Source organism: Callospermophilus lateralis, chromosome 17, assembly GCF_048772815.1.
Source record: "Callospermophilus lateralis isolate mCalLat2 chromosome 17, mCalLat2.hap1, whole genome shotgun sequence".
NCBI lineage: Eukaryota > Metazoa > Chordata > Mammalia > Rodentia > Sciuridae > Callospermophilus > Callospermophilus lateralis.
The window spans coordinates 19590556-19616729 of NC_135321.1; the positions used below are offsets into that span (position 1 = coordinate 19590556).

The 26174-nt window shown below is 37.3% G+C and overlaps 1 protein-coding gene across 1 annotated transcript in view; it reads right to left on the minus strand.

The window, feature by feature from the left end:
• Positions 1-25938, minus strand: part of Rab27b (RAB27B, member RAS oncogene family) — a 132060-nt gene extending 106122 nt beyond the window's left edge. The window contains exon 1 of the mRNA XM_076837129.2: positions 25868-25938. Within this exon, the coding sequence (XP_076693244.1) occupies positions 25868-25905 (38 nt within the window). The 5' untranslated portion in view covers positions 25906-25938. The remainder of the gene's footprint in view (positions 1-25867) is intronic.
• Positions 25939-26174: the final 236 nt, after the last annotated feature.

The window sequence follows — 26174 nt, forward strand, 5'->3', positions numbered from 1 at the left end:
CTTTTCGGGTCTATTTTTAAATAGAGCTGATGATAAGATTTATTGACACATTGAATTATGGACTTCTTGGGCTTTTCTTTTTCACTTCTTTAGAAATAGGGAAACACTGGTTTTTATAAGAGAAGGGGCTAAGTAGCATCTCAGTAATTGTTCTTGCCTGCTTGAGTCTGCTATGAACAGAGGATCCACCTGGAGGTCAGTCTGCTCCCATGGAGTACACGTGGGGGACCCAGGGGCCTTTCCAAAGTTTTATTATTTAATGTTTCTTATTAAGAATGTTGATGGCTTAATATATTTTGTTGTGATTCAAATAAAAGAATTTTTAAAGATAATGAGGTGTTCTGAAGATAGGAAATGTATGCACATGGCGAAGATAAGTAAAGATTCTGAACATCTCATGCAAATCCTAGACCAAAGGAGCTCTCTGTTCTGATTGACTGTACCTATTTGGATGAAAATATTTCTCTTTAGGGAAGGAAACTGACCTTATCTATCTAAGAGGAAAGTACAGGCTGGCATGTGAAAGAGCCTTAGGAGTCAAATTCAACTGGGAAAAAAAAAAAAAAAAGATCATGAGGCTCAAAAATGAACTTTAGAAGCTTCAGTAACAGTTTCAGGTGAATCTTTATTTATTTCCCAAGTCAAAACCCCCAGGAGATAGGACACAGAGGGAGAACAGAGGAAATAAAATACTATAAATTGTCTCCATTATGATGTCAAATGCACAAGCAAATTTCTTGGAATGCAGTACAAAACAAAGAACAAGAATGTTTCTCATTTAAAACTGCCTTTCCATAGACCTTCCCACTGATTTAACAATGGTTCTTGTTATGGATTATTTAAGGAATATTCTCTCATTTTTCTAAGACTGGTATTCACATTCCGTTCATCAAACTCCCTTGCCTCCCTTTCCTTCTAGGACAAATCCATGGCTTCTGTGAAAGTCTCTCAGTGTCCTTCTGAACAGGGCACCCCGTCTGGCCCCTCAGGCTCTCCTGCTGTGCTAGAAAAGGGTTATCCCTCTCACACCCACAGCTTTGCTTTTATGCACTGGCTTAAATCTCACCTCCTCTCTGCTCTGTTTCCCTGGGACATCCATTCACACTTCACACATCTCTCTTTCCACTAACATGTTATTAGCCCTGCCATGTCCAAGTTCAAGACTAAGGCTGTTGCCTCATAGCTGGCCTCCCTGTTTTCATCCTTTCCGCACAGCAGCTAAAATGCTACTTTCAAAATGTAAGTTAAATTGCATTATCCCTTGTTCAAACTCTTCCAGCAGCTTTCCATCTCACTCAGTAGGATTATAAGTTCTCTCTAAGCTACAGTCCCACCACCATCTGCAATGCAAGCCATTCACTCCTGGCCCACCTTCAATGCTGATGCCTGCCTCATTTAATCTGAAATAACAATTCTCTTTCCCACTTTCACTCACTTCGCCTTGTAGATCTCAGCCCAAATCTCACATTTTCAGAAATGCTTCTCTAGCCCATCAGACCAGATGGGGTACCATGCATTTTGTCTTCATGGCGCCATATTGTACTTTTTTACGGCACTTATCACATCCTAAAATATATGCTTGAGTGATTGAGTAATTTAGTTCTCTGCAGATAAAGAACAGAACCGAGTGAGGCGGGATTGTCTCCAAGTGTCTTGGAGTCCACCTACACAGAGTAGTGACTAATTACATGTTTGTTTAATGAATAAAAAAACACTTATTTTCTCTACCACTACCTTGATTTTTATCCAGCATTTCTAGTTATCTTTCATTTACGTCTCTCTAAACACACAACATGTTTCAAGCACTGTGTTTAACCTTCTTAGTACCAGTTGGTGACTTATACTTCACAGGTGAATCACCTCTAGTGTGACTCAACACGTGTTTATTGACCAGGTGCTGTGTGCAAAGATCAGGCCTTCTCCCAGATGAGGTACAAACTTTTTAAAAAAGTTATAAGAAAATATTTCTTTAATTCTTGTAAGAAAATGTCAATAGAAATTGGAACTGTGCTTGCATTTAATTATGATTCCAGAGCTCCATGAAGATTAGTGACATCTTCTGATCCTTCCACTTGGCTTTAAGTGAGGTACCAAGGTCCCAGGTAGGTGAAGAGGCACAAGGCTAATTAGTGACCTCAGGGACATGAAATCCCATCTCCCATTTACTGTTCTGCCATTTGTTTCCACCTCTACACATTAGAATCATGGTCCAGTGCCTTTATTTTAGGAAGAAGATTTTATATGAATAAGTTTATTCAAAGTGACAGAGTAAATTCATGGTGACACTGTGTCCTTGTACCTCCTTTTCTGGTTTTGGTGACTCCCAAGGGGAGAGAGGCTTCTCCATCTTCTGCCCCCAGAGCCTTTGAGGTGATGGAACTCTCTCTGATGGCTTTACCAGATCAGGAGCACTAGCTCTCACTGAGTTTTCCTCCCAAGAATTCTAACTGAATGTTAGATGGATCTGGTGTCCGATGAAGCATTTGCCCGACAAGAATCCCACTGAGTTATGATCCAACAAGGTTCACACCATTGGCCTAATTTGCGTGAGCTGTCCTTGGCTCAGGAGAGGGCTCAATGCCAAAAGACTTCAATGGGGAAGTTGTCATTTAACATGGTCTGCAACTGGGTGGATTACACTGTCACTCAGGGAAAGAATTCTAGAGACTCTCTATAAACTAATCACAGTGCGATGCCATAAAAATCTATTTCTGGATCCAAAAGCCCTCCTTTAGGTGAAAGTTTCAAGCAATGTTTTAAAGCATGTAAGCAAGCATTTCCACAGGGCCAGTGAATAAGAGACTCTGGATAAAAGATGTCCTATTTTCAGCAGATTTCTTTCATAGCAGAGTCAATATTTTATAATAATAATAGTAAAAACAATAACATTCACGTAGCTCAAGCAGTTTACAAATATCTTCATATAATGAATGCTGACTATGAAGAATTTTGAAACAAAAGAAAAATAAATACATAAAGCAAAAATATATGGTCAAAGAGTATCAGCCTGTAAACAGGACACTGTTCCCTTGGTCTGATCTCTTTAAGTGACAGTAGAGGGTCTGTTAAAAATAGTTGGGTCTACTTGTGTAAATATTCTTCTAAACACCAAGTGTATGTGTCTGTATAGGTTTGGTGGGTTGGGAATTAATTTAATACTTTGTAAAATAGCAAACCTGCTGGAGATTAATAGGTGAAATAAATTTGCATTGAAATAAATTATGTACAAATTACTCTAACTTATGTGGGTTAATTGTTTCATTCCTTTTGTTCTTCATTACATTGAATGCACTGTGCAAACGGATAAACATGTTTTTGTTAGGGAGAAGTGTGAGTGAAGAAAAAGACAAATAAATAATGCAGAAAATTATAAATAAGTTACAGAACTGAAGTGCCGTGTGATTTGCCCAAGGGCTGGCTGTCCTATTCCAGCTATCACTTAAAAAAAAAAAAAATCACCATTTCCCTAGGGGTTTATGATCTGTTTAGCACTGAGATTGGTAGTTTAGATGTATTACCTGATTTAACCCTTATGATAAATTTATGTACAGATGAAGAAATGGAGAGTAGAGGAATTTAAGATCTTGCCCAAAGTGAAACAGGTATTGAGTAGCAATGGCTGCAATTTGGAATAGGAGTCTTGGAATGTACACCTGGAGATAGACGTACAGAAAGAGGAAAGGCAACTACATGCTTAGAAAACAGGAAAGGGAGGCAGAAATCCCAAGAAAAGCAACTATAGATGTGCTGCTGGCACAGTTCTTCCACGGTGAGGTTGGGGGTGCTGCAGAATGTCTCTTAGGGCATGCCTCTCTACTCGGCTCAATCCAAGGACATCATCAACCTTCTAGCTGCTGGAGGAAGCATAGAAACTTCTAGGCTGCCCACCACCTGAGTCAATTGCCTAACCTGCCACAAACAAAACAACAAACCAACACATAAATCTCTCTCTCTTTTTTTTTTTTTTTTTTTTTGCTGCTTTCTTAGGACTTTGCTATTGTATTCCTTGGTATCTCCTCACTGCGAGGTTATACTTTTACACACATTATTTTTTGATTTAATTTCTTTGCAGTCATTCTGTTTGGCAAAGCAGATATTTCCTTACTTGAGAGCAGTGATTCTCAATCTTGTCGGCACATCAGAATCACCGGAGGGATTTTTAAACATGTACAAGATTGGGCCCTATGCCACAGCAATTAAGTTGTCACCTCTGAGGGAGTGGGACACTCATTCTCTTCTATAAAAGCTCCCAGATGATTCTAGTGAGTGGCCAGGGCCAAGCCCGCAAGCCTGAGCGAGCAGAGGCACTTGGTTTAAAGTAGCACAGTTAGTGTTAGAAGTGGGCCGGCCACTCACCGTGTTCCCTACGGCCTCAGTGTACACAGAAGTGAGTAAAACCCTCACTGGTATGTTGTCAAGTGTCAGATCAAATGGCTGCAAGCATATAACCTCCATGACCAGCAGACCAATGTCCTTATCCTAACCCCACATCTGGATCCAAGAAGGTGAGCCACCTGGGGCCAGTGAGGATCCCCAACTTGACATACAGTTTGGTCTGTGAGCCAAACTCCTTTGGCTGGGAACCCACTCCATCAAACCTGTGAACGTAAGAGCAAGAACAAGAATTCAGGCTGGAAGGAAGTCGTGAGATGTGTGTGAGAACCATTGCTTTTAGTGAGGTCAAATCTCCGCTGACCTGTGTCAGTACAAAGTGTTATTTGCAGGCTCAGGAAAGTAGTAAGTAGAAAGACTTTTCATTTCAGAAGCCATTTTCCCAGCTCAGCCTCTCTGCCATGTCCTCTCCCCAACTGCTTTCTTACAACCTAACAGATGTGATGTCCAATATTTTATAGATCTTTTTATTCTGTGCTTTATGAATTCCTTTTCATCTTTCACATCTTCCTCTAGTGCAGGGATAGATTTCACCACCCATTAATCGCATTCCATGTAATCTGAAATAAATGCAGTCCACATGCATGCTGCTGGCATCAAACCAGGAGTGGCACTCCACCTCACTTCGGAGTTCTGGAGAGGTGTTGTCACACTCCAGGGGCTTTTCAGTTCAGCCTGCTTCAAACTGATCTCAGATTTTTTTCAACAATCCTTGTAGACTTAGGATCCCCCCAGGTCTCAATTGCTTTCCCAGGTTCTTCTCATGTTCAAATATTTAATTACTTGTGATGGCTCCCTCAAGGGTGACCCAGGTACCTGAAGCTCAGTAGGTCCAAATGTAAACAGTTTTCATCTTCGTACCTATCTCCCACCCCAAATTCTCATTTCTTGGTACCTCCCTGCATCTAGAGACCCAGGATGGAACTCTGGGTGTCTTTCCTGATTTTTCTCCTCTTCATCCATCCCATCTCCATCAGTCACCAGGTGCCGCTGATTTCACCTCCTTTTATTTCCCTGCAATGGCCCTGTCAACATTCCTTCTCCTTCCCTCTCACAAGCATTACTCAGCCCAAGCTTCTAGAATGATCTTCCTCAGACCAAGAAGCTATACACCAGTCAGAGGGTAGAAGTAAATTTTTCTGACTGCCCCCGTCACATGCACCTCTCTGGGACAACATGCAGTCCTCTCCAGCTACCATGCTCCCTCCCTGGACAGGCACCTCCCCTCCTCTTACAACTCACTACAGCAATACACTGTGTGCCCTCACTCCCCAAGCTGCTTTGCAACCTCTGATCTCTGCCTTTTTTTTAAATTGATTTTTTAAAAAATGACTGCAGAATGCATTACAATTCTTATTACATGTATACAACACAATTTTTCATATCTCTGGTTGTATATAAATTATGTTGACACCAATTTGTGTCTTCATACATGTACTTTGGATAATGATGTCTATCACATTCCAACATCCTTGCTAATCCCCTGCACCCTCCCTTTCCCTCCCACCCCTCTTCCCTATCTGGAATTATCAATTCCTCCCATGCTCCCCCTCCCTACCCCACTATGAGTCAGCCTCCTTATATCAGAGAAAACATTCAACATTTGTTTTTTTGGGATTGGCTAACTTCACTTAGCATTGTCTTCTCCAATACCATCCATTTACCCGCAAATGCCATGATTTTATTCTCTTTTATTGCTGAGTAAAATTCCATTATGTATATATATATACCACATTTTTTTTATCCATTCATCCACTGAAGGGCATCTAGGTTGGCTCCACAGTTTAGCTATTGTGAATTGTGCTGCTATAAACATTGATGTGGCTCTGTCCCTGTAATATGCTGTTTTTAAGTCTTTGGGGTATAATCCAAGGAGAGATATAGCTGGGTCAAATGATGGTTTAAAAACAGCATGGTATTGGCACCAAAACAGACTGGTAGACCAATGGTATAGAACAGAGGACACTGAGACTAACCCACAAAACTACAATTATCTTATATTAGACAAAGGTGCCAAAAACATGCATTGGAGAAAAGATAGCCTCTTCAACAAATGGTGCTAGGAAAACTGGAAATCCATATGCAACAAATAAAATTGAACCCCTATCTTACCATGCACAAAACTCAACTCAAAGTGGATCAAGGACCTAGGAATTAAACAGAGACTCTATGTCTAATAGAAGAAAAAGGAGGCCCTAATCTCCATCATGTGGGATTAGGCCCTGACTTCCTTAATAAGACTCCTATAGTGCAAGAATTGAAACCAAGAATCAATAAGTGGGATGGAATCAAGCTAAAAAATTCTTCTCAGCAAAAGAAACAATCTGTGAGGTGAATACAGAGTCTACATCCTGGGAGCAAATTTTTACCCCTCACACATCAGATAGAGCACTATTCTCTAGGGTATGTAAAGAACTCAAAAATCTAAGCACCAAAAGAACAAATAGCCCAATCAACAAATGAGCCAAGGACCTGAACAGACACTTCTCAGAAGAGGATGTACAATCAATCAACAAATATATGAAAAAATGTTCATCATCTCTAGCAATGAGAGAAATGCAAATCCAAACTGCTCTAAGATGTCATCTCACTCCAGCTCTCTGCCTTTTCTTTGGCCCTTTCCTGCCCATCATTGCTGTGACATCCTCCAGGAAACCATGTCTCGTCCCTCCTCACTCCCAGGACCTCCTTTGCTTTCGGAATGTCCTGAGCAATTCTCCACCATTGTGCTCAACACTGTATTATAATTAATCATCATCCTCTATAATGTGAGTTCCTTGAATTCAGAGAATGTTCTTGCATCCGCAGCAGCTAGACAGAGCCTGGCACTCAGTGAAACATTATTGAGTTATGAATATCTCCTTCCCTGGTACTGCTTCCACAGTACTTATCACTTTCTATTGTATTTACTGTGTCCTTCCTCAGTCTCTTCAACTAGATAATTAATTTCAGGGAGCTGTCAAAGACTACGTCTTAGGTTAAATCTTTATTTCCTCAGTGTTAATCATATTTTGTGACTATGAATAGATGTTCTATCAGTGAAAAATGAAAGAAAGGAGGGAAAAAAAGGAAGGAATGTCCAATTTACATATAATAATCCTTCGGTGAAATTTGATAATGCTAGCATTAAAAATTCAAATAAAGTCTAAAATGTTATCCTTCACTTCTCAAACAAATGAAAAATTAAGATTCCTAAACTTAAGTTCCAACTTCATTTAGTTGAGTTACAACTTCACATAGTTGACTATAAACAGTATGTTGGTCTTATAATATTCTGGAGTTAGATCACTATTAGATTCTTCAAGGGATCATCATTTCACTGGAAATTAAAGGAAATAGTTCCATTTATATGGATGAATGGACAAAAACATACAATAATGACATGAAGAAAGATGGAACTTCTATTGAACATAAGTGTATCATGGATCATTTATCTTTTTAGCTCAACCAAAATTACATTGAAAGTACAACATTAATTCATGTAAAATCTCAAACATCGGTGATTACAGATTTAAGGACAATAGATATTTGAAAAGATTTTAGATGTATATTTTTAAATAATAGACATTTAAGGCCTAAAGTAAAGAATACAAGGGATAAGTATTCATTGGTAATAAAAATTAGAGCTAACATTCTCATAGCCTGAAGCAAAAAGAAAGGAATAAAGAGAAAGAAAGAAAAAATGCTATTTTTGTGTATTGCTGTAGAATCTATGAATATTTAGAAAATTTCGTTTCTTCTGTATTATCTTTCCTCACTGATAAATTTAAATTTGGTTGTCTTTGGAATCATCCCACCCATTTAGTAGCTTTCCCCCCATATAACAACTTCTTTTTAGAAATGGAAAAAAAAATTGGTTTTCAGCTTTTTGCTGTTGTTTGTGGGTGGAAGAGAAGTGTAATCTGCAGAAACTCTCTACAGTCTCTGAAGTTACAGTTGAGGAGGAGGGTGACTCATGTTAGGAACTGGCAGCTGTCAGCACCTGTCATGGGAGTTGGGGGGTCTGTGAGCCAAACTCCTTCGTCTGGGAACCTACTCCAGCAAACCTTAGAACCTGAGAGCTAGAACAAGAACTCAGACTGGAAGGAAGTCCCAAGATCTGCGTGAGACTCATTGCTTTTGGTGAGGTCAAATCTCCAGTGATCTGAGTCAGAATCACCTGGGTGGCTTGTGAACGGTACACATCTGTGTCTCAGCCACAGTCTCAGATTCTGTGGAATCTGGGTCCACAAATCTGCATTTTACCAGTCTCCTCAGAGGTCTCATAGTCACACCAAAGTCTGAGGCCATTTATTTTAAGCCATAAGCAAAACATCTATAACTATTGCTCCTTTCTCTCATATTTTAGAAGATCCCATTATTTTAGAGAGAACTTCAAACTCCACTTAAGTTTAGGTCATTCATTTGGAAACTTGCATTTTATCAACAAGAAATTACTTCTGAGCTAGCATAGTGGTGCCTGAAATCTCAGCAGCTACGGAGCCTGGGGCAGGAGGATCGCAAGTTCAAAGCCAACCTTAGCAAAAGCAAGGTGCTAAGCAACTCAGTGAGCCCCTGTCTCTCAATAAAATACAAAATAGGGCTGCAGATGTGGCTCAGTGGTCAAGTACCCCTGAGTTCAATCTCCAGTACCCCACCACACACAAAAAAGAAATTATCTGTGACATATTCCACAATAAAACCCTTAGTGTGTGAAGACACAGAGGTGAGAATGCTGGGAGGTTCCAAGAAAGACTAAACTCACTGAATTCCCTCAGTGATCATCATCCTGGCCTTCCTGCAGAGCACTGAAAAGTTAGCCCTTCAGAGCTTATATTTTTGCGTTGTAATTCTCACAGAAAATGTTAATTTCTATGAGAACTCAGAAGGTTTTGTGGACACTGTATAGAATTATAATTTTCAAGAATATTAGATCAATCCCTGAGAACATCTTAATAAAGAGAATATAAAATGCTCGAGTAAGAAATTCTAATTTCATAATATAAAAACTGACATTGGTTCTGAAATCATATTTTGGTAAATCATAATCATTTGGTAGGCAAGATAGCAAAAAGCATATTTAAATGAAATTATAACAGCTCAATAGCACGATACCTGAATGGTAATGCCACATGGTGATATGGAATTAAGGGGCACATGGGCAATAATTGGTACAGACAATAAGTCTAATGTCTAAACCTCACATGCCTGAGGTTGTGTTTTATAGGATCAGAAAGGAAAGTCATCTTCTCTGTATCTGTCTAGGCTGCTGAAAGTTCCATCCCAAATTGGAAGACAGACTTGATGATAGCTTCCAGAAGTAATGCATGGTTTATCACCCTGTCAAGAGCTGTCCCCACAGTAAGAGCTGACATGGTTGCAAAATTTAAAGGCTGTCCTGCACGCACTTGAGGAGATGAGACCTATCATCAATGTCCTGGGATATGGCCACCATCCACTGAGGAAACCAGAATGTATCCAACTGAAAGCCTGTGGTCCTGATGTCCAGGTTGGCAGCCTTTCCTTGTGGTTGGCTCCAGGGATTTGCTGTGTTCTCTGTCACCATCTAGCAACATAGAAAATGTGGAAGCCAGACTGGCTTCCACCCACCACACAGCTGTCTGCAGGTCATCTGTTCTTATGATTAGTCACTATGTACTCAGAAAATGCAAATAAATTTATTAGCGGAAGCAAAAACATGGAAATGAAGGCAAACCGATTGCACAAATAGAAAATGAATCCTTAGTAAAAACATGAATGATTTAAGTGACCTTACAGTTTTTGATACTTGTATCACTAACTCCATCTCCTCCTGCCTTCCATTCTTATATAGATCATATATATTTGGATTTTTAAAACAAGCTAGGATTCTCATAAAGTCAGAAAGATGAAACTATATTCAGGCATTTTAGCAAAAAGATAAATCACATTTATGACAGTGACATCAACACTGTGTACCACCTACCATCTGACTGGCAGAAAGACCTACAGGGAGATAGTGTTCAAAGAGGGGTCCAGCTTTCTGCAGGGTTTCAATTAAATCGCCTTTATAATTGCCTTAGAAGGATTTCCTCCCAGTCATTCGTCCTAATCAGAAAACTAAGACTGCTTTTGATTCTTCTCTCCTTTCCAGCTTTACATATAAAAGCCTCCGCTCACCCATGAAAACTGCATTGGCTTTTATGTAGAAATATACTTTCATCTGGACCATAAGCCTTCAGCCTGACACCAACCCCTCAACACTGATTTCGCCAGAAGGAAGAATGTCAGAATTCCCAGAGCTTTTTTTCACAACCAGTTAAAACGCTAGAATATGTCTTCAGAAATTACAGGGTCCTTGACTTCTTCACCTCAGACATCTTGTGCCCCGAGGCCACAAGGGAAGATCCAACCCATCAAACCATGGAGGTGGTTGCTTTAGATCTAGAGCAGGGTTTCCGTCAGGCATATTACATAAGGTTGGAAAGATATTTAGAAGCTATCGTGGGCACTCTAAAGTAGTGATATGCTAATCCGAGCATATATATATATATATTTTAAAAGCTAGATAGATGCACAACAATGTATACAGCATACTGATTTTTGTGTCACAAAAAGCGGGTAAAGGACATATAGTCATCTTTGCCTGTACAGGCATAAAGAGGTATTAATTAGGTAACAGACCACTTAGGCTCTCAGGAGTGGTGCTATGGGGTATTTGGTGACCAGATGAGGCATGGTGGTTAGTCTTCATGGTATAACCCATGCATTGTTTGAATGTTATATTACTTATTCAACAATTTAAAAGATCCCGTGGGAAGATATGGCCTGTCTTAGTAACATTGAACTGTTTGTCTTACCTTTGAAAATAATTCTGATAACCACGTGGCTCTTAGGTTTTGTATGCCAGGGACACTATTCCATATCCATGACCTGCAAAATAATATGCCTCTTATGAAAGCAGACCACAATTAGATTATTATTATGATTAGAAGCCTAGGTGGGGTTTATTTAAAATAAAAATGAAGTTTTTAATCTTGTCCTTTTCCATCAATTTATCAGCCTTCTTTCCCCTATTAATAAAACTGCAGCATCAAATATATATATTTGATATCTATCTATATCTATAAATGTGTGTATGTATGTATTTATATGTGTGTGTGTGTGTATATATACACACACACACACATTTCATCCTTTATATCATCAATAAATAGGAAAAAATATTTAGTGAGAGCAAACTATATTCAGGCGTATGTCCCAAGCTTTTCATTTTACAGATGAGGGAAACCATGGTTTACCTAAATTGCTAATCCAGCACGTGTGCCTAATTCTGCCTTTTTATAAAGCTCGTATCTTGTGCCACAGGAGCACTTCTGCCACTCCCGAGGCTGCCTGACTCCACTTCAGACTAAGTGCCATGCTGACAGGAGACGTTCAACTGCCAAGACGTGGCTACTCTGGCAGGCTCCCATAAATGACAAATTGGGGAGAAGTATCCCATTTCCCTTCCTGTTCTAACATTCAGATGAATTATGCCACATTGCTGTCTATGATGAAAATTAGGTCCTAGAAGTGTATGTTAGATAAATGATCTGACTGCTAAAATGTTTATCCAGTGTGAGGGTGAAAAGAACATCTTATCACTTCCTTCTAACCCTGAGACTCTGTAATTCTTTCAATTTACACATGGAAGGTGTTAGGAGGACAAGATATGAGAAGTGTTTCATTATCCAGGTGACTAGGTAATAAAAGGTATAAGGAGCAATGGGTGCTGTAGGAAGACTCTCACTATAACCGCCTTGTGCAGATTCAGCCATGTAATTGAACTTTCATAGCCGTAGCCACGGAAAGAATTCTCCTCCTAGTCTTGTGTACTTGTCGCCAAACCATGTGCAAACACAAAGACAAAAATAAGTAAATGGGACTATGTCAAATTTAAACTTTCTACTCTTAGAAGGGAACTGTCAAGAAAACAACAAGGCGAGCCACAGAATGAGAGGATACATTTGTGATAGATTCATGTTACCAATGTTTTGCATTAAGAACATACAGAGAACTCTTACACATCTACATGAGCAAATGATTTAAATGCACATAGAAGATATGTTTAATAAGCCCACATAAAGAAGATCAACTGCATTAGCCTATTGTAGAAATGCAAATTCAAGTCACCAAGAAGTCCCTAGATAGGCTAAATTTGAAAACATTGACAATATCAAGTGCAGGTGAGGATGTGGAGGAACTAGAGCTCTTGGGTATTTCTGCTTGGGAAAGTAAAATGCAACAAGCAATTTGGAAAACAATTTGGCAGCATCTTTGGAAAACTAAAAGTATACATACCATGTGGCTTAGCCATTCCATTCTCAGGAATTCACTGTGAGCAATAAAAACATGTCTGCTCAAAGTCTTGAGAATCAAAGGTTACAGCAACTTTATCATAGTAGCCAAAAAGGAAAAAAAAAACTGTATAAATTTATATCAGCAGGAGAATGAATAAACAGACATTGATTTATCCATATAGTGAAATGCTACAATGAAATCAGACCAAAGCAAAACTTGAACTACTGACACATGCAAGGATTTGGGTGAGTCACAAACATATTACACTGAACAAAAGCAGCCACACACATATATTTTAAAAGTACATACTCTACGGTACCATTTGTTAGGTGCCATCTTGACTTGTTTACAGACCCTAACAACCATTTGTATGGAATTCCAGAAAGGGCAAATTAACTTACAATGACAAATAGCATATCAGGGGTAGCCCAAGGCCAGGGTTGACTGCAAAGGAGCATCAGAGAATTTGATGGAATGACAATAGAATTCTGTATCTTGAATGGAGAGGTATACATTTTTCAAAAATCAGTAAGTTGTACACTTACAAGAGGCGAGGTTTATTTTCTGTGAAGTATACCACAACAAAATTATGTTTCAAAAGTGTTTGCATCTAGATCAAGATCTCTTCCACAACTAGCAAAAGTCACCGATGAAATTAGAAAGATCATGCATGTGGTTATGTTGTGAAAAGGGGTTCATGATTGAGGTATTTATGGAAGAATTTGCTTGCAGAACCTGGGATATGGTAGGTGATCAACAAATATTAATGGCATCTTTTCCTTTCCAATTCCTCTTACGTGGAGAATATAAGTAACATGTTCCAAGGCAAGCAGTGATAAAATAAATACTGAGAGATAAATGCAGGACAGGTGGAGTTGGTGGTTAGGCATCTAAAACCAATCCAAAGAGTCAGTTACAGAATCACTTTATTCTTTCATGATTTTTAAGATGTTACTTAGGATTTATCTCCAAATTTTGGTATCTTTCCCTTTTTATTGTACTCATTTGGCATTTGGCAAATATTTTCTATACTGGCCATTACAATTTTAAGCACATATTTTTGTTTTTCAACTTTGTCATAAACTTCTAGAAGGTAATAACCATGTTTGATACCTCTTTTGTATGGCCAATTTGCATATAGTAGTGTTAAATAAAGAGGGTATGTACTGTTGATAATATTGATATTTTCTCTTCTCCAAAATCTTGCATCTTCAATATTATTTAGTCAAACTAGATGCAGTAATATCCTTTTAAAGTCAAAGATTCATTTAAGAGAACCAGTCAAATAAATATAACATCTTTTTTTCTTTCTCATAATGTTACAAATCTAGGATCATTGATTTAGTCACTGGATTAGTCTCTCAATACACATGTGTTGAGCATCTCTCTTTGCCATGCACTACCTTAGATGCTGGGATACAGAGATTATTATATGCTCATGTTCTAGAAAAGAGACCAAATGCAACAAGGGATATGTATGGCAAGGGAGTAAATACACCATGACAGAAGTGTGGAAAGGAAGAAAGATGATCAAAGATAATGTTCCAAATAAAGCTCAAAAATAAAATTTTGATCAGTTTACTCATTGGCTCATGTAAAATTCTGCAACTGAATTTAATATCATTTGTGTATCTGAATGCTGGTGGCCTATAATCGATACTATAAATAAGAGCTGAGTCAATGGGTCAATAAAGCTTGATTTTATTACTAGCACCCCCAGCTCCTATCAAAAAACCCATCCAAAGCATGACCCTAACTTACAGGATAGAAACCTCATTTGCATAAGACAACCCTAGGAGTCAACACTAAACTAGTAAATTATTATTTGGGTAAAAACACACCTCAGTGGAGAGTCAAAGGTGACTATCTGGGTAGCTTACTCCCACAGACAGAAATATTTTGGGCAATTTTTAACAAGAAGTTGGTCATCAGGATATTATGTATTTCCTCGATTGCAACTTGGTATCAGAAGATAATTTTCACCCATCTCTTCTCTCTTTTCTTTTTGTGAACAAAGGCAATAAAAACATTTTAAAAACCCAGTGTTTTCAAGTCAACAAATCTTTCCATTCCTGATATTAAGTTCTCATGGGTGAGTGTACACTTCGGTTGTGCAAAACTAAGCTTACATGCTTTCCATCTTGTCACAACATATGACCATCTGATGGTGTTCCATCCAAGCAGAAACACAGTGCTCATTTCACCTGATTGTCAGGGCCTTCCTTTGTAAGTTTCCTTTCTGAAATTTCCTGCTCCATCCCCTCTGTGATCCCCCCTTAACCTGGAATAGCCCTACTTATCCCCCAGTCCTAATTTAAATGTCACTTCTCAGAAATGACTTTCTGGACTGCACCTCTACACACACACACACACACACACACACACACACACACACACACACAGTTCTTACCCAGCAGACTAGGTTCAAAAGTGCTCATCATTCTTGACCGAATTCATGATACTTGCAATTAATTAGTTATTTATATACTTTCTGTCTTCCACCAGTTCAAACCCTCCACATGGATAGACTCTGTTCTATCTTATTTATATAATAGGCACCTAATAGCTATTAATAGCTATGTGTTTGTTAAATGATCAAATTTGCAGCAATAATGAAATTCAGGGAAATAGTTCTTTCATTTTACTAATGAGATATTCATAGCAAAATCATTCTGTACTACACAATTAACTCTCAATTTTAATAGCACTGGAGAATGTTGTATTTCCTTATAGCACTATTGAGTGTTATTACAAAGCCTGGGCTCTATTCAACATGTTATTTTTGCAATGACAAATATAATCCAATCTCATCATAATTAAACATAAAAAAATAAAATTTTATGTGAAGCAAAAGGCAGTACACATTTCCTTAGATACTGCGGTCACCTCCTTCTGTTTAGACCAAAGTCTGTTTTACCAGACATTCACCGTATCCCACGTCCACAGTTTAGTGAGAGTTAACTGAAATCACCCTGAGAAAACCAAATAGTATATAGAATACTTTGCTAATAGTCCACTTTTTAAAAAAAAAAATGTATATTATTCTAAAAGCTGCTTCTTTAAAATAACACTAATAAAATAGATCATGTATCATTTGGGTCTATCATAAAATTATCCATGTAAAGTGTGTAAAGTTTGTGCACATAGCAGGTATTCGCTTGTATAATTTTATTTTTACTTTTTTATAAATTCTATCTTAACCAAAACCATCAGAAAAATCATTTGAAATTTGTAAATAAGCTGAAAGGATGGCATTACATTCCTTTCACAGCATACAAAGTCATAGCCACCCAAGAGCTATCTGGGCAGGCACAGAGCCATCCTGAAGAATCTTCTTCATGATGGAAACCCTGCTCCATATGGAGGCCTCTCAGCAAGTGTAGCGAGGGAGCACCTGAAAACTGGAGAGCATCACTGGGGAGCTAACGTTTTTATTACCTTGCATTTTAAGTAGTTTAAGCTTAGATTCAAACAGGTATATTTAAATAGCAAATGGCTCCCTTTCTGGACAATAAAAGTCTAGGTCTATATATACTCAGTTTATCTCATTTTCTACTATTAATTAAAGGTCCCAGGCCAGTAAAATAACTTGTTTATCTGTAGAATTGTGTTCATTAGATAAGCAAATAATTTTTATAAGCAACCCCAAAGATTTATGCCACAGTAAATATTAGCCAATTAAAAAAAAAATCTAGCTCAAATTTTTATTCTAGTTCTTTGGTAAATTTTATATGTACACAGAACTGTTTTCAATTTTGAACTGATCACAATGTCAGCCTCCCTTCATAAATTATATAACATTATTTATATAGACACCTTTTATATTTTCCTGAGAGTCATGATTTCACAATATTTAATAATTTTGGAGGCCATCCCCCAAAGCCCTTAAAATTCACCCATAAAATTGTTTATGAAGTTCTCTAGAGAACACCTACCTGAAAAATTACAAACACTTATTCCTTTATTTTTTATAAATAAAAATGCTAGAAATAATTAAGTTCATTTTGTGCTTTCACACTTACTATTTTTTTCAATACTATTGTAAGAACTCTATGGGAAGAACTGTAAAATCAGGAGAGATGCTCAGTCTCCCTTAGATAAAAATATAAATATAAATGTATGGTTTTTGAGGAGTTCTTTTATAAATTATATGCTTTTTGAGGAGGCCTTGCAGATTTCTCAGCACCTCCCACAGTGTTCTGGCCGTCAGGGAAAACATTGGTCAAATCATTATGAGAACCTGTTGGAGAATTCTAGTCTCCTCTGCTCTGATATTATGGGTTATGATAATAAACTAAACATGACCACTCAGTCTCATAAATGGTGGCATCTTGGTATGTCTGAAGGCTGTGCTATAAGCTATAAGACAGAGTTGATATCTTCAACAGAGGACTGTCCTAGAGCCTCACAAGGCTAAGGACATCATCAAGTACTCTTCAAAGACCAGGCTTGGGATAGGCTTGGGCCACTTTCAGGCTCTGCCAGTGGAACAAGTCATGATTTCTTGGGTTCCTTTAGGTCCACTAACAGAGAATATGGAAGCATGCCCCATGCTAGCAGATACAAGGATGCAAGAATTAACCACCTGGACCAAAGGAGGAAAATATCATTGCAGTTATTTGTCTGGAATAAGGCATGTTTTGATATTTTGTTTAATAATAAATAGATAAGGAAACACTTTGCCTTGCTCCTCAGCTATCTTTAACCCTTTTCTTAGTAGGTAATTTTTTTATAAACTGAAACTAAGTTTTCAAAATGGTATCAAAGTCTCACTGAACCGCTCAGAATCCAGAAGCAAATTTTTCTAGATTGTTCTTATTTTCTGTGATAGTAAATTATCTGCATAATATCAGTAAGAAATCACTACCATTTTTTAACAGAATATAACTACAAAAATCAATGTAGCAACCAATCTGTACATGCAGTACCATATTTAACCAAGTGTAATGGGTCACAATTAAGGAATGCTTATGGAGCTGATAACTGCAAATATTTCTAGGAAACAACTGGTCTATCTAGACCCACTTCCAAAGCACTGGAACTAATAAAGAAGTCACTTCAGGCAGGCTGAGGATCTCAACAAATTTGGGATACCTCTAGAATGAAGATTTCACTTAAATTTATAGGTCCTATAGTGGGGAGAACGTCCTGGGACATTCTAGCCTTGGGTTAGAACAGCAATAGCAAGAAAAACACATATCCAAAGTTCCTTATGGAAATCCAGACAGAAGTGGAATTCTGTGGCCACAGTCGTTGCTAGATACTGTAAAACCCTACATTGGCAAAGGTGAGGAGAACTGTGTGGTTAACTTGATATACATATAGAAGTAATCAGACCAAACTTGTGCTCCAATAAGACTTTCTTTGCAAAATAAGTGTTGGTTAGATTTACACAAAGGCTTGATTGGTTGACCCTTAATCTAAGCCATAAATAAAACAAAAGGTGAACAAAAAAATATTTTCAATAACATATGAAGACAAAGGCTACTCAGGATTATCTAAGGGAAGGGTCATGTTCTTGTCCACTATTAATTCAAAGTCTCATATTTAGTGAACTTTTTGTTAGCTGGTAGACTTTTGTCCCATAGCAATGCAAATTATTTTTGTCTGGTATACTGGATAAGCCCAAAAATTAATGCTGCTCCCCCACCTTACCCTTTTTTTTAAAACTTAGCAATCTTCTACTTACATTTTTAAAAATTCACTAACACATGCCTAATTTCCTAAATGCGCTCTGATTGTTCACTGCTTCTTACTGATACCTTTTACATTAACTAATGAGTTAAAGAGAATCTTTTACACATGTCCACTTTATATTTACAGAGTTATGATTTTTCTTTTCAAAATTATATTTCAACAAAACTATAGGCTGGGACAACAAACACCAGGTTGAGAGTAATAGACATGGCTTCTCCTTCCAGATATGGTATGTGGTAACAATAGACTACACCCAACCTCTTGGAACTTCAGGTTGGCTAGCTCTAAACTGAGGGTGCTGGCCAAGATTTCAAAACTCCCTCCCAAATTTCAGTTTATGCCAAAACTGAAAAGTTAGATTACACTCATGAAGGTTGGATATTATTGAAAGAAAGAAATTTGATCATTCTGAAAAGAACTCAAATGGACCTGGAATACACTATCTTGTTACAATATCATGACCTCTTCTAAATGAAAAAGCATGTTTAAAGGACAGCTCTGCCAAAAGGAATCGCTCTTTAATTGAGCATTTGTACTTCAAATAGATAATTCCTGACATCCACATAGAAAAATTCAATATTTATGTCTTTTCTGCTATTTTCTTCTTGCCAAGACATAAAATGAGGTCATCCTTTATCAGATAGCATATGCAATACTCAGATGGTATGTTTCCCCAATCTTCTTAGACAGCAAAATTGCAACCCATCTAAAATGGAAATTGATCTAGTTTGAATTTAGACAAATAGAAAATTTTCAATAACTAAAAATTTTCAAAGAAGAGCATTGGAATGATCTGTCAAGGGTCAAAAAGTGTTCTGTATGCTTATTTTAATATGGTTTACAAAAGAAGTAAAAAGCAAGATAATAGTTAATGCAACATAGATACAAGTATAACACCTACAATATTCATGATGCCAGACAAATAATTTGGGGATTTCATCCATCAATAATGGACTTAATTGGTATTTATTTTATACAGTGATTGAAAGATTTTGGTATTTAGAAAATAAGGGTTGGAGGACTGATGGACAGATTCTAGTGTGCTACAGCACATTCAGGTGACTATAATAAGCTACAATTCATCATGTATTTCATAAAGAATTAGAAAAGTGTAGTTTCCCAACACAAAGAAATGATAAATGTTTAAGGATATGGAACTGCTAATTACTATGATTTGTTATTAAACATTGTATACATGTATCAAATTAACACACTGTGCCCCATAAATATGTACAGTTATGTGTCAATTAAAATAAAAGATTAAAAGAAAAGGAATGTTGCATTAACACCAAGAAAAATAAACAACCCAATCAATAAATGGGCTAAGGAGCTGAACAGACACATCTCAGAAGATGTACAATTGAAAAACAAATATATGAAAGAATGTTCAACCTCTCTAGTAATTACAGAAATGAAAATCTAAACCACTCTAAGATTTCATCTCATACCAGTTAGATTTTCACGAATACAAACAACAATAAGTGTTGGCAAGGATGTGGGAGAAAAGGAACACTCATACACTGCTGGTGGGACTGCAAGTTGGTGCAACCAATCTGGAAAGCAGTATGGAGACTCCTTGGAAAACTGGGAATGAAACCACTATTTGACCCAGCTATCCAACTCCTCGGTCTATACCCAAAGGACTTAAAAATCAGCATACTACATTAACACAGCCACATCAATGTTTATAGCAGCTCAATTCACAATAGCCAAAAATGTGGAACCAACCTAGATGCCCTTCAGTAGATGAATGGATAAAGAAACTGTGGTTTATATACACAATGGAATATTACTCAGTATTAAAAGAGAATAAAATTATGGCATTAGCAGGTAAATGGATGGAGTTGGAGAATATAATGCTAAGCAAAGTAAGCCAATCCCCAAAAACCAAAGGCCAATGTTCTCTCTGATAAGTGGATGCTGATCCAAAAATGGGGGGGAAGGGGCACGGGAAAAATGGAGGAACTTTGATTGGGAAAAAGGGAGGGTGGGGAAGGAAGGGTGCATGGGGACAGAATAGATGGTGAAATGAAATAAACATCATTATTTTAGGTACATGTATGACTGCACATATGGTGTAACGCTACATCATGTACACCACAGAAATGAAAAGTCGTGCTGTAATTGTGTACAATGAATAAAAATGCATTCTGCTGTCATGTATACCTAAATAGAATAAATAAATAAACCTTTAAAAATCAGAAAATAAATAAATAAGAGGGATATTGCAATACAGACCATCTTAAATCCAGATATAGGTTAATTCTAACCTTAAAAATAAGGATTTACTCACAGATCATAAAGTTATGAAAGCAGATCCAGTAGAAATTTGGCATCAGAATCAGAATCATGCATTTATTGTAAAACAAAAAAATTGAGCCACAACTACTCTAAATTACTTATTTATTTGGTTGTTGGGTAGGAATCTGGTTGTTTTATCTAAATCTTTGCATGGTACACTGGAGTAAGAGAGCGAAAGTGTATCTGGCTGGGAGTAATGAGATGCCTGAATAAAAGTGGAGTTTGAATGTGATCAAATTAGGTTTCATAATTGTTGTTAAGTAAGGAAGTCTGAACACTGTTTTCAAGATTGTGAAGCATGGACTATGTTACCTTATTGTACAGGGCTAATTTAGCTTCCTAAATTTCTGATATATATTATATATATATATATATATGTTTTATATATTCTGTTTATACATTTAGGTTGTTTTATTAGGTACCTAGAAATCCAGGATAGATATGTCTTACTAATTAATTGTACATTTTATCATTATTTCACAACTTGAAATCCTATTTTTTTTTTACTTTAAAATATGCCTACTATAATTACTGTCACTCCAGTTTTCATTTAGCAATGTCTGTAAGACATTTATATATTATATTAATTCCTTGTTTAACAATGTTAATTTGTTCCTAAAATTCTTACCACCAAATTTATTTTAGGGTAATAGTAAAATCATTTTAATAATAATGTACTCAGTTAATAATATTCAATTATTTGTTTATTGCTAAACAAAATCACACAGCAGAACCTGTACCATGTGAGTCATATAACAGTTTGGTTTCCTTTTAGGGCATTCTTTGTATTTTTCACATAAGGAAGTGTATGTCAGAAACAGAAGTCCAAAATGGCAGACACAGGGGTTAATTCAGATCTGACTGATTCCCCAAACCACATTCTTCCCACACCACTCTGCCTCAGATAAATATGCCATCTGCCATCAGCCTCATCATTCCTGCAGAGAACCACTGAGTTGTCTCCATTAAACTGTCACCATTGGTCCAGGAGAAGTGTCTTGTATTGTGCTCTAATGTACCAGTCTTAATGCTCCTTCATGTCACAACCATTCAAATGGTTAAGTTAAAGCAAAAGTCACTGTCACTCTTAACTATTCTCTTCCCCATCCCATACCCTATGCTCATCTTTTGAAAAGGTTTGAAACTTCTCTACCCTGTTAACCTGAATGTGATTTCTAATGAACCTAGAGCCTCATGATGTGTAAAATCACATAGCAGAACCTGCACCATGTGAGTCAAGTATCATCACCTTGGGTTCTAGACTCTTTGCTTGTTTTAATGTAGGCTAACCATTCACTAGTGTTTCTAGTAGCCACACCATCCTGAATTTTCTGAGGATTCAAACTATTAAGTGTTTTCCACACATATGTTGTTAAGTCACCTCTTTTTCAGCCTAATTGAGTTTTTGGATGCTTACAAAAACCCATATGTTCTCCTTGATCAACATTGTTTTTATTACTCTAATTGACTTTAACATGAAACTCTTGATTCAAAAAAAAAAAAAAAATCCCCCATGTTTTTTACACATCTCCCCATTGAGATCATCTTTGGAAAGCCAAACTTGAACTTTTAAAAATATGATCCTAAAAGGTAAATATTTGGGCCAATGCATGGTGGATTTGCTTCCAGTCAACAGCTACAACATGATTTCTTCTCTGGACAGAAATGATTGTTTGAAAACATACATGAATAGATTATAAACTTTTGCCCTTATTGTTTTATGATGTTTAAAGGTAAACAAAAAAACTAAAGTGCTTGTGTCACATAAATGAATCAAAGTTATGATAATGATAGCAAAAGGGTGTAATTTTTTGGTATTTCTAAAATATGTCAGTTGACAGAAGTTAAAGTGTGGACAAAAGAAATACATAAGCTTCTAAGCCTGTACTTTACTGTAGCATGCTACCATTTTTTAACGTAGTCCTCTCTTTACATTTTCAAGTTAGCATTTATCAGATACATTCTGGTTCATTTAATTTGAAATAAGTTAGAGTAATAGTAAAATCATTTTAATAATAATGTATTCAGTTAATAATATTCAATTATTTGTTTATTGCTGATATTCTTCTCCCAAATGATGGAGACCATGAAAGGTAGGACTTATCTCGCTCACCACTCTCATTCCCATACCTGGAATAGAGTGAGGGATCAACAAATATCTAGCAAAAAAGACTAGTCCAAAGATATTAAATCTGTGACCAAAGAATTGTACACAAATTCCAAAGTGCAAACTACAAGGATCATATTACACTTTGGGGCATAGCAAAGTTAGGTTTCAACGTAAACATCTGCAAAATCACGATTAATCTTTATTGACAAGTTTCCTTAAGAGTTTTTTTTTTTCTTTTAACATTCTCCTTATCAAAGATTTATGAGGCAAGGGATGAGACTATGTTAGTGGAGTCCCATGTGCCCATCAGATATAGTTGTGTGAACCAGGAAAGCTAAATTCAAACAATGTTTTGGAGAAACCTGCTTATCAGCAAACGTATGACAGACATTTCATACTACCGATTGGTCTTTTATACTCTAAGACTGAATCTCATATATTTAAAAGCTTTCTGCTGTACCTACAAACTTTCTTCTTTATAAGTAATATCCAATTTTGGAAATGACGAGAACTTTGCTTTCAAGAAAGACTTCTTCCCAAAGCTATTTAGATAATAATTTTCCCCTTTCACTAAGCTGCAACAAAATGCATAACTTTGTCCCTCCTGGTTCACACAACTCTAACCAATGTGGATGTGGCATGCCACTAATACACTCTCATTCTCTTCCCTTTAAGTCTTTCATTTAACAAGGGGAAATCATAATGGGGTTTCAAGAGAAAAATTTCAAGTTACGTGGGATTCCTGCTTATGGTGGCTTATGTGTGTGGCCAACCACTTCTTAAAAATTCATGTTATGATTGTTATTACCTTTCAGGGTAAATCAAAAAGGACCATTTCTCATTTCTTCTCGTTTCTTAATCCATCAGCAAACACCAGGGTCTCCCCAGGCTTGCCCTGGGATGTTGGCCTAGCTGACTTACTGCATTTTACTGTGGCTTCCACTAGGAGATGTCATCTACAAAGCTTGAGTGCTTAGAAGACAAAGATAAAGGTAAACTCAATACCAGAACAACTTAATCGATGCTTCTCTTTTTCCATTATTGAGGCTAGCTTAATATAAATCCCTCTTTTTAAAATGTCTTACGAAGTACTCTATTCATACAAGGGTCTCCATTGGGGAATGCCTTCTGTCTTCTAAATTAAAAAAAAAAATGCTGACAGTGAAATCAGTGGGATCAGATTTGCTATTTCTCAAAGCTGTGCGTTAAAATTCATCTGCTCTAAGCATTCACCTTGCCATTGTCCAGTAAATCTAGATAATATTGCCATTTCCCTAAACCCCAGGCACCAAGATTTACTAAGATCTCAGGGGATTATCCTGAGGCATCAAAATCTCCAGATGATCACTGCTTTCACAATTTAATAAATTAGCCTTAGCCCAAGTGTTTTAATCTGAGCTTAAGCCCCACTGAATAAAATGTGTGTTTTTGGGATTTCCACCCCCCCTCCCCGGCCATTATGAATCTTTAGACTCAAGCCAATGAGTCTGTAGACTCAACATATAACGAAATATTTTAAAATCATTTGTGGTAAGACATATGTATAAGAATGAATGCAGTAAAGGCTGGATGAAGTTTAAGGCTGCAAATCACTATGTATTGGGCAAGACTTACAACATTCCCTAACTTCCGTCAGAAGCTAGATATCATCTTCAAAAAATGATTTTCCTACTCTAAGGAATATTATATGGCAATATTTATGGGTTTTAAAATTACATTTGTATTTGTTTGCCTTTGCAGCACCTCCAAGATGCTACAAATGATTACAACCATTTGTACTTTGAGTCACATTTAAAACCATGTAGGTAGCAAAGTTACATAGTAACATTATACCAAAATATTCAAATCAGAAAGTATAGCTCAATGAAATAAAACTTAGCACCACTCTCCATAATACCCTCTATCTCTCCTTCCCCCTCCAAATAAAAAATTTTAGAAGAACTATAGGCATATTTTCAAAAGCTTAATAGCTAAGCATTTTGAAATCTCAATTATGGTATTTCTATTTATCAAATGTTTAAATACAAATGTTTAAATACAAATTTTTGAAACATTAAAGAGTGTTTTAAAAGTTAATAAATGCTTTTCACTCAAGTCACATTTCAATATTGATGTCTTGCATTGTATCTTATTTACTTCCTTTCCTGAGATAAAATTTAATGACACTGTTTATCTTAAAATTTGCCATAAATTGGCCATTAATAGGACTCAATATATTTTATGAATACAGTTGTCTATTGCATTTGGTATAAGATACATGAACTAATTACTGAGGTAATAATTACATGTAACAATTCGATAAGGTCTTAAAGTTTTCAAGGAGTTTTTAATTCATGAAATTGACACCAAGGCCCTGAAGAAAACCCTCTTCAATTGATTTGTCAAGTATTTAAAGAAAATTTTTACTTTTCTCATAAAATCATCATCTTTGGGGATATTCTAATAGCAAGCTATGCCTTTATCATACATAAGGGAGAATCTTAGGCTGTCATTTTTTCACATTTGTTTCTGTATGTGATGTGCTAACCGTGGTATTGAGCTTAGAGTGGTGGAGAGAAGGCAAACTGAATTTCCCTTCGGTGGCTTTACTCTGGGAGCCCAGAATGGCTTAAGAGCTTCCTGGCAGTCCACATTTATGATAAGAGTATTTGGACTGCAGAAATAAAGCAAGCATAACAAGACTCCTACACCGCACCACAGCCATGATTTAAAAAAAGGACTGTCTTTAAGCTTTGAAAACAGAAAGCAAAAATCAAGCAAGCTGTCTGCAGCCCTGTGCAAAAAAAAAAAAAAAAAAAAAAAAAAAAAAATCTCTTTCCCATCCAAACTCTGCAAAACCAGCTTCTCTTGCAAAACCCACAAGCGAGAAGAGGGAACACAGCCACTCCAAAGTGGAGTTTCAGGCCCATCATTAGCGGTTTGTGCCGCCGCCGTCTAGTTGCTCTGCCTTCATGAATGAAATATGCAGATGGCATCTCACAGTGGCTCTTCCAGTGAGCAAGAAGAAGGTCACAGGACACAACCCACCCAGCCAGAGCACCAGAGACCTGTGAAGGATGTACTCACACCTCCGAACGCTTCCTGCTCGCAGCCTCTGGAAACATCTAGCCCATCTCTTTAGGGCACTGTTGCTTCCATCCGCTGTGGAAATGGACACAAAATAACAGAGGGACCCAGTGAGTGCTGGACAGCGGCTCAGGGCAGCAGAGGCAAGGAACGCTGAACGCACGGGACTGGGGCACAGAACCCGGGAGGTCAATCGCTGGTAAATACCTTCGATCGGCCCGAAGGGGCAGGGTGCCGAGCCCAGCGCCGCTCGCCGCGGTCTTGTGTAACAGCGGAGGCGGCTCAGTCCCTCCGCCGGGCGGCGAAG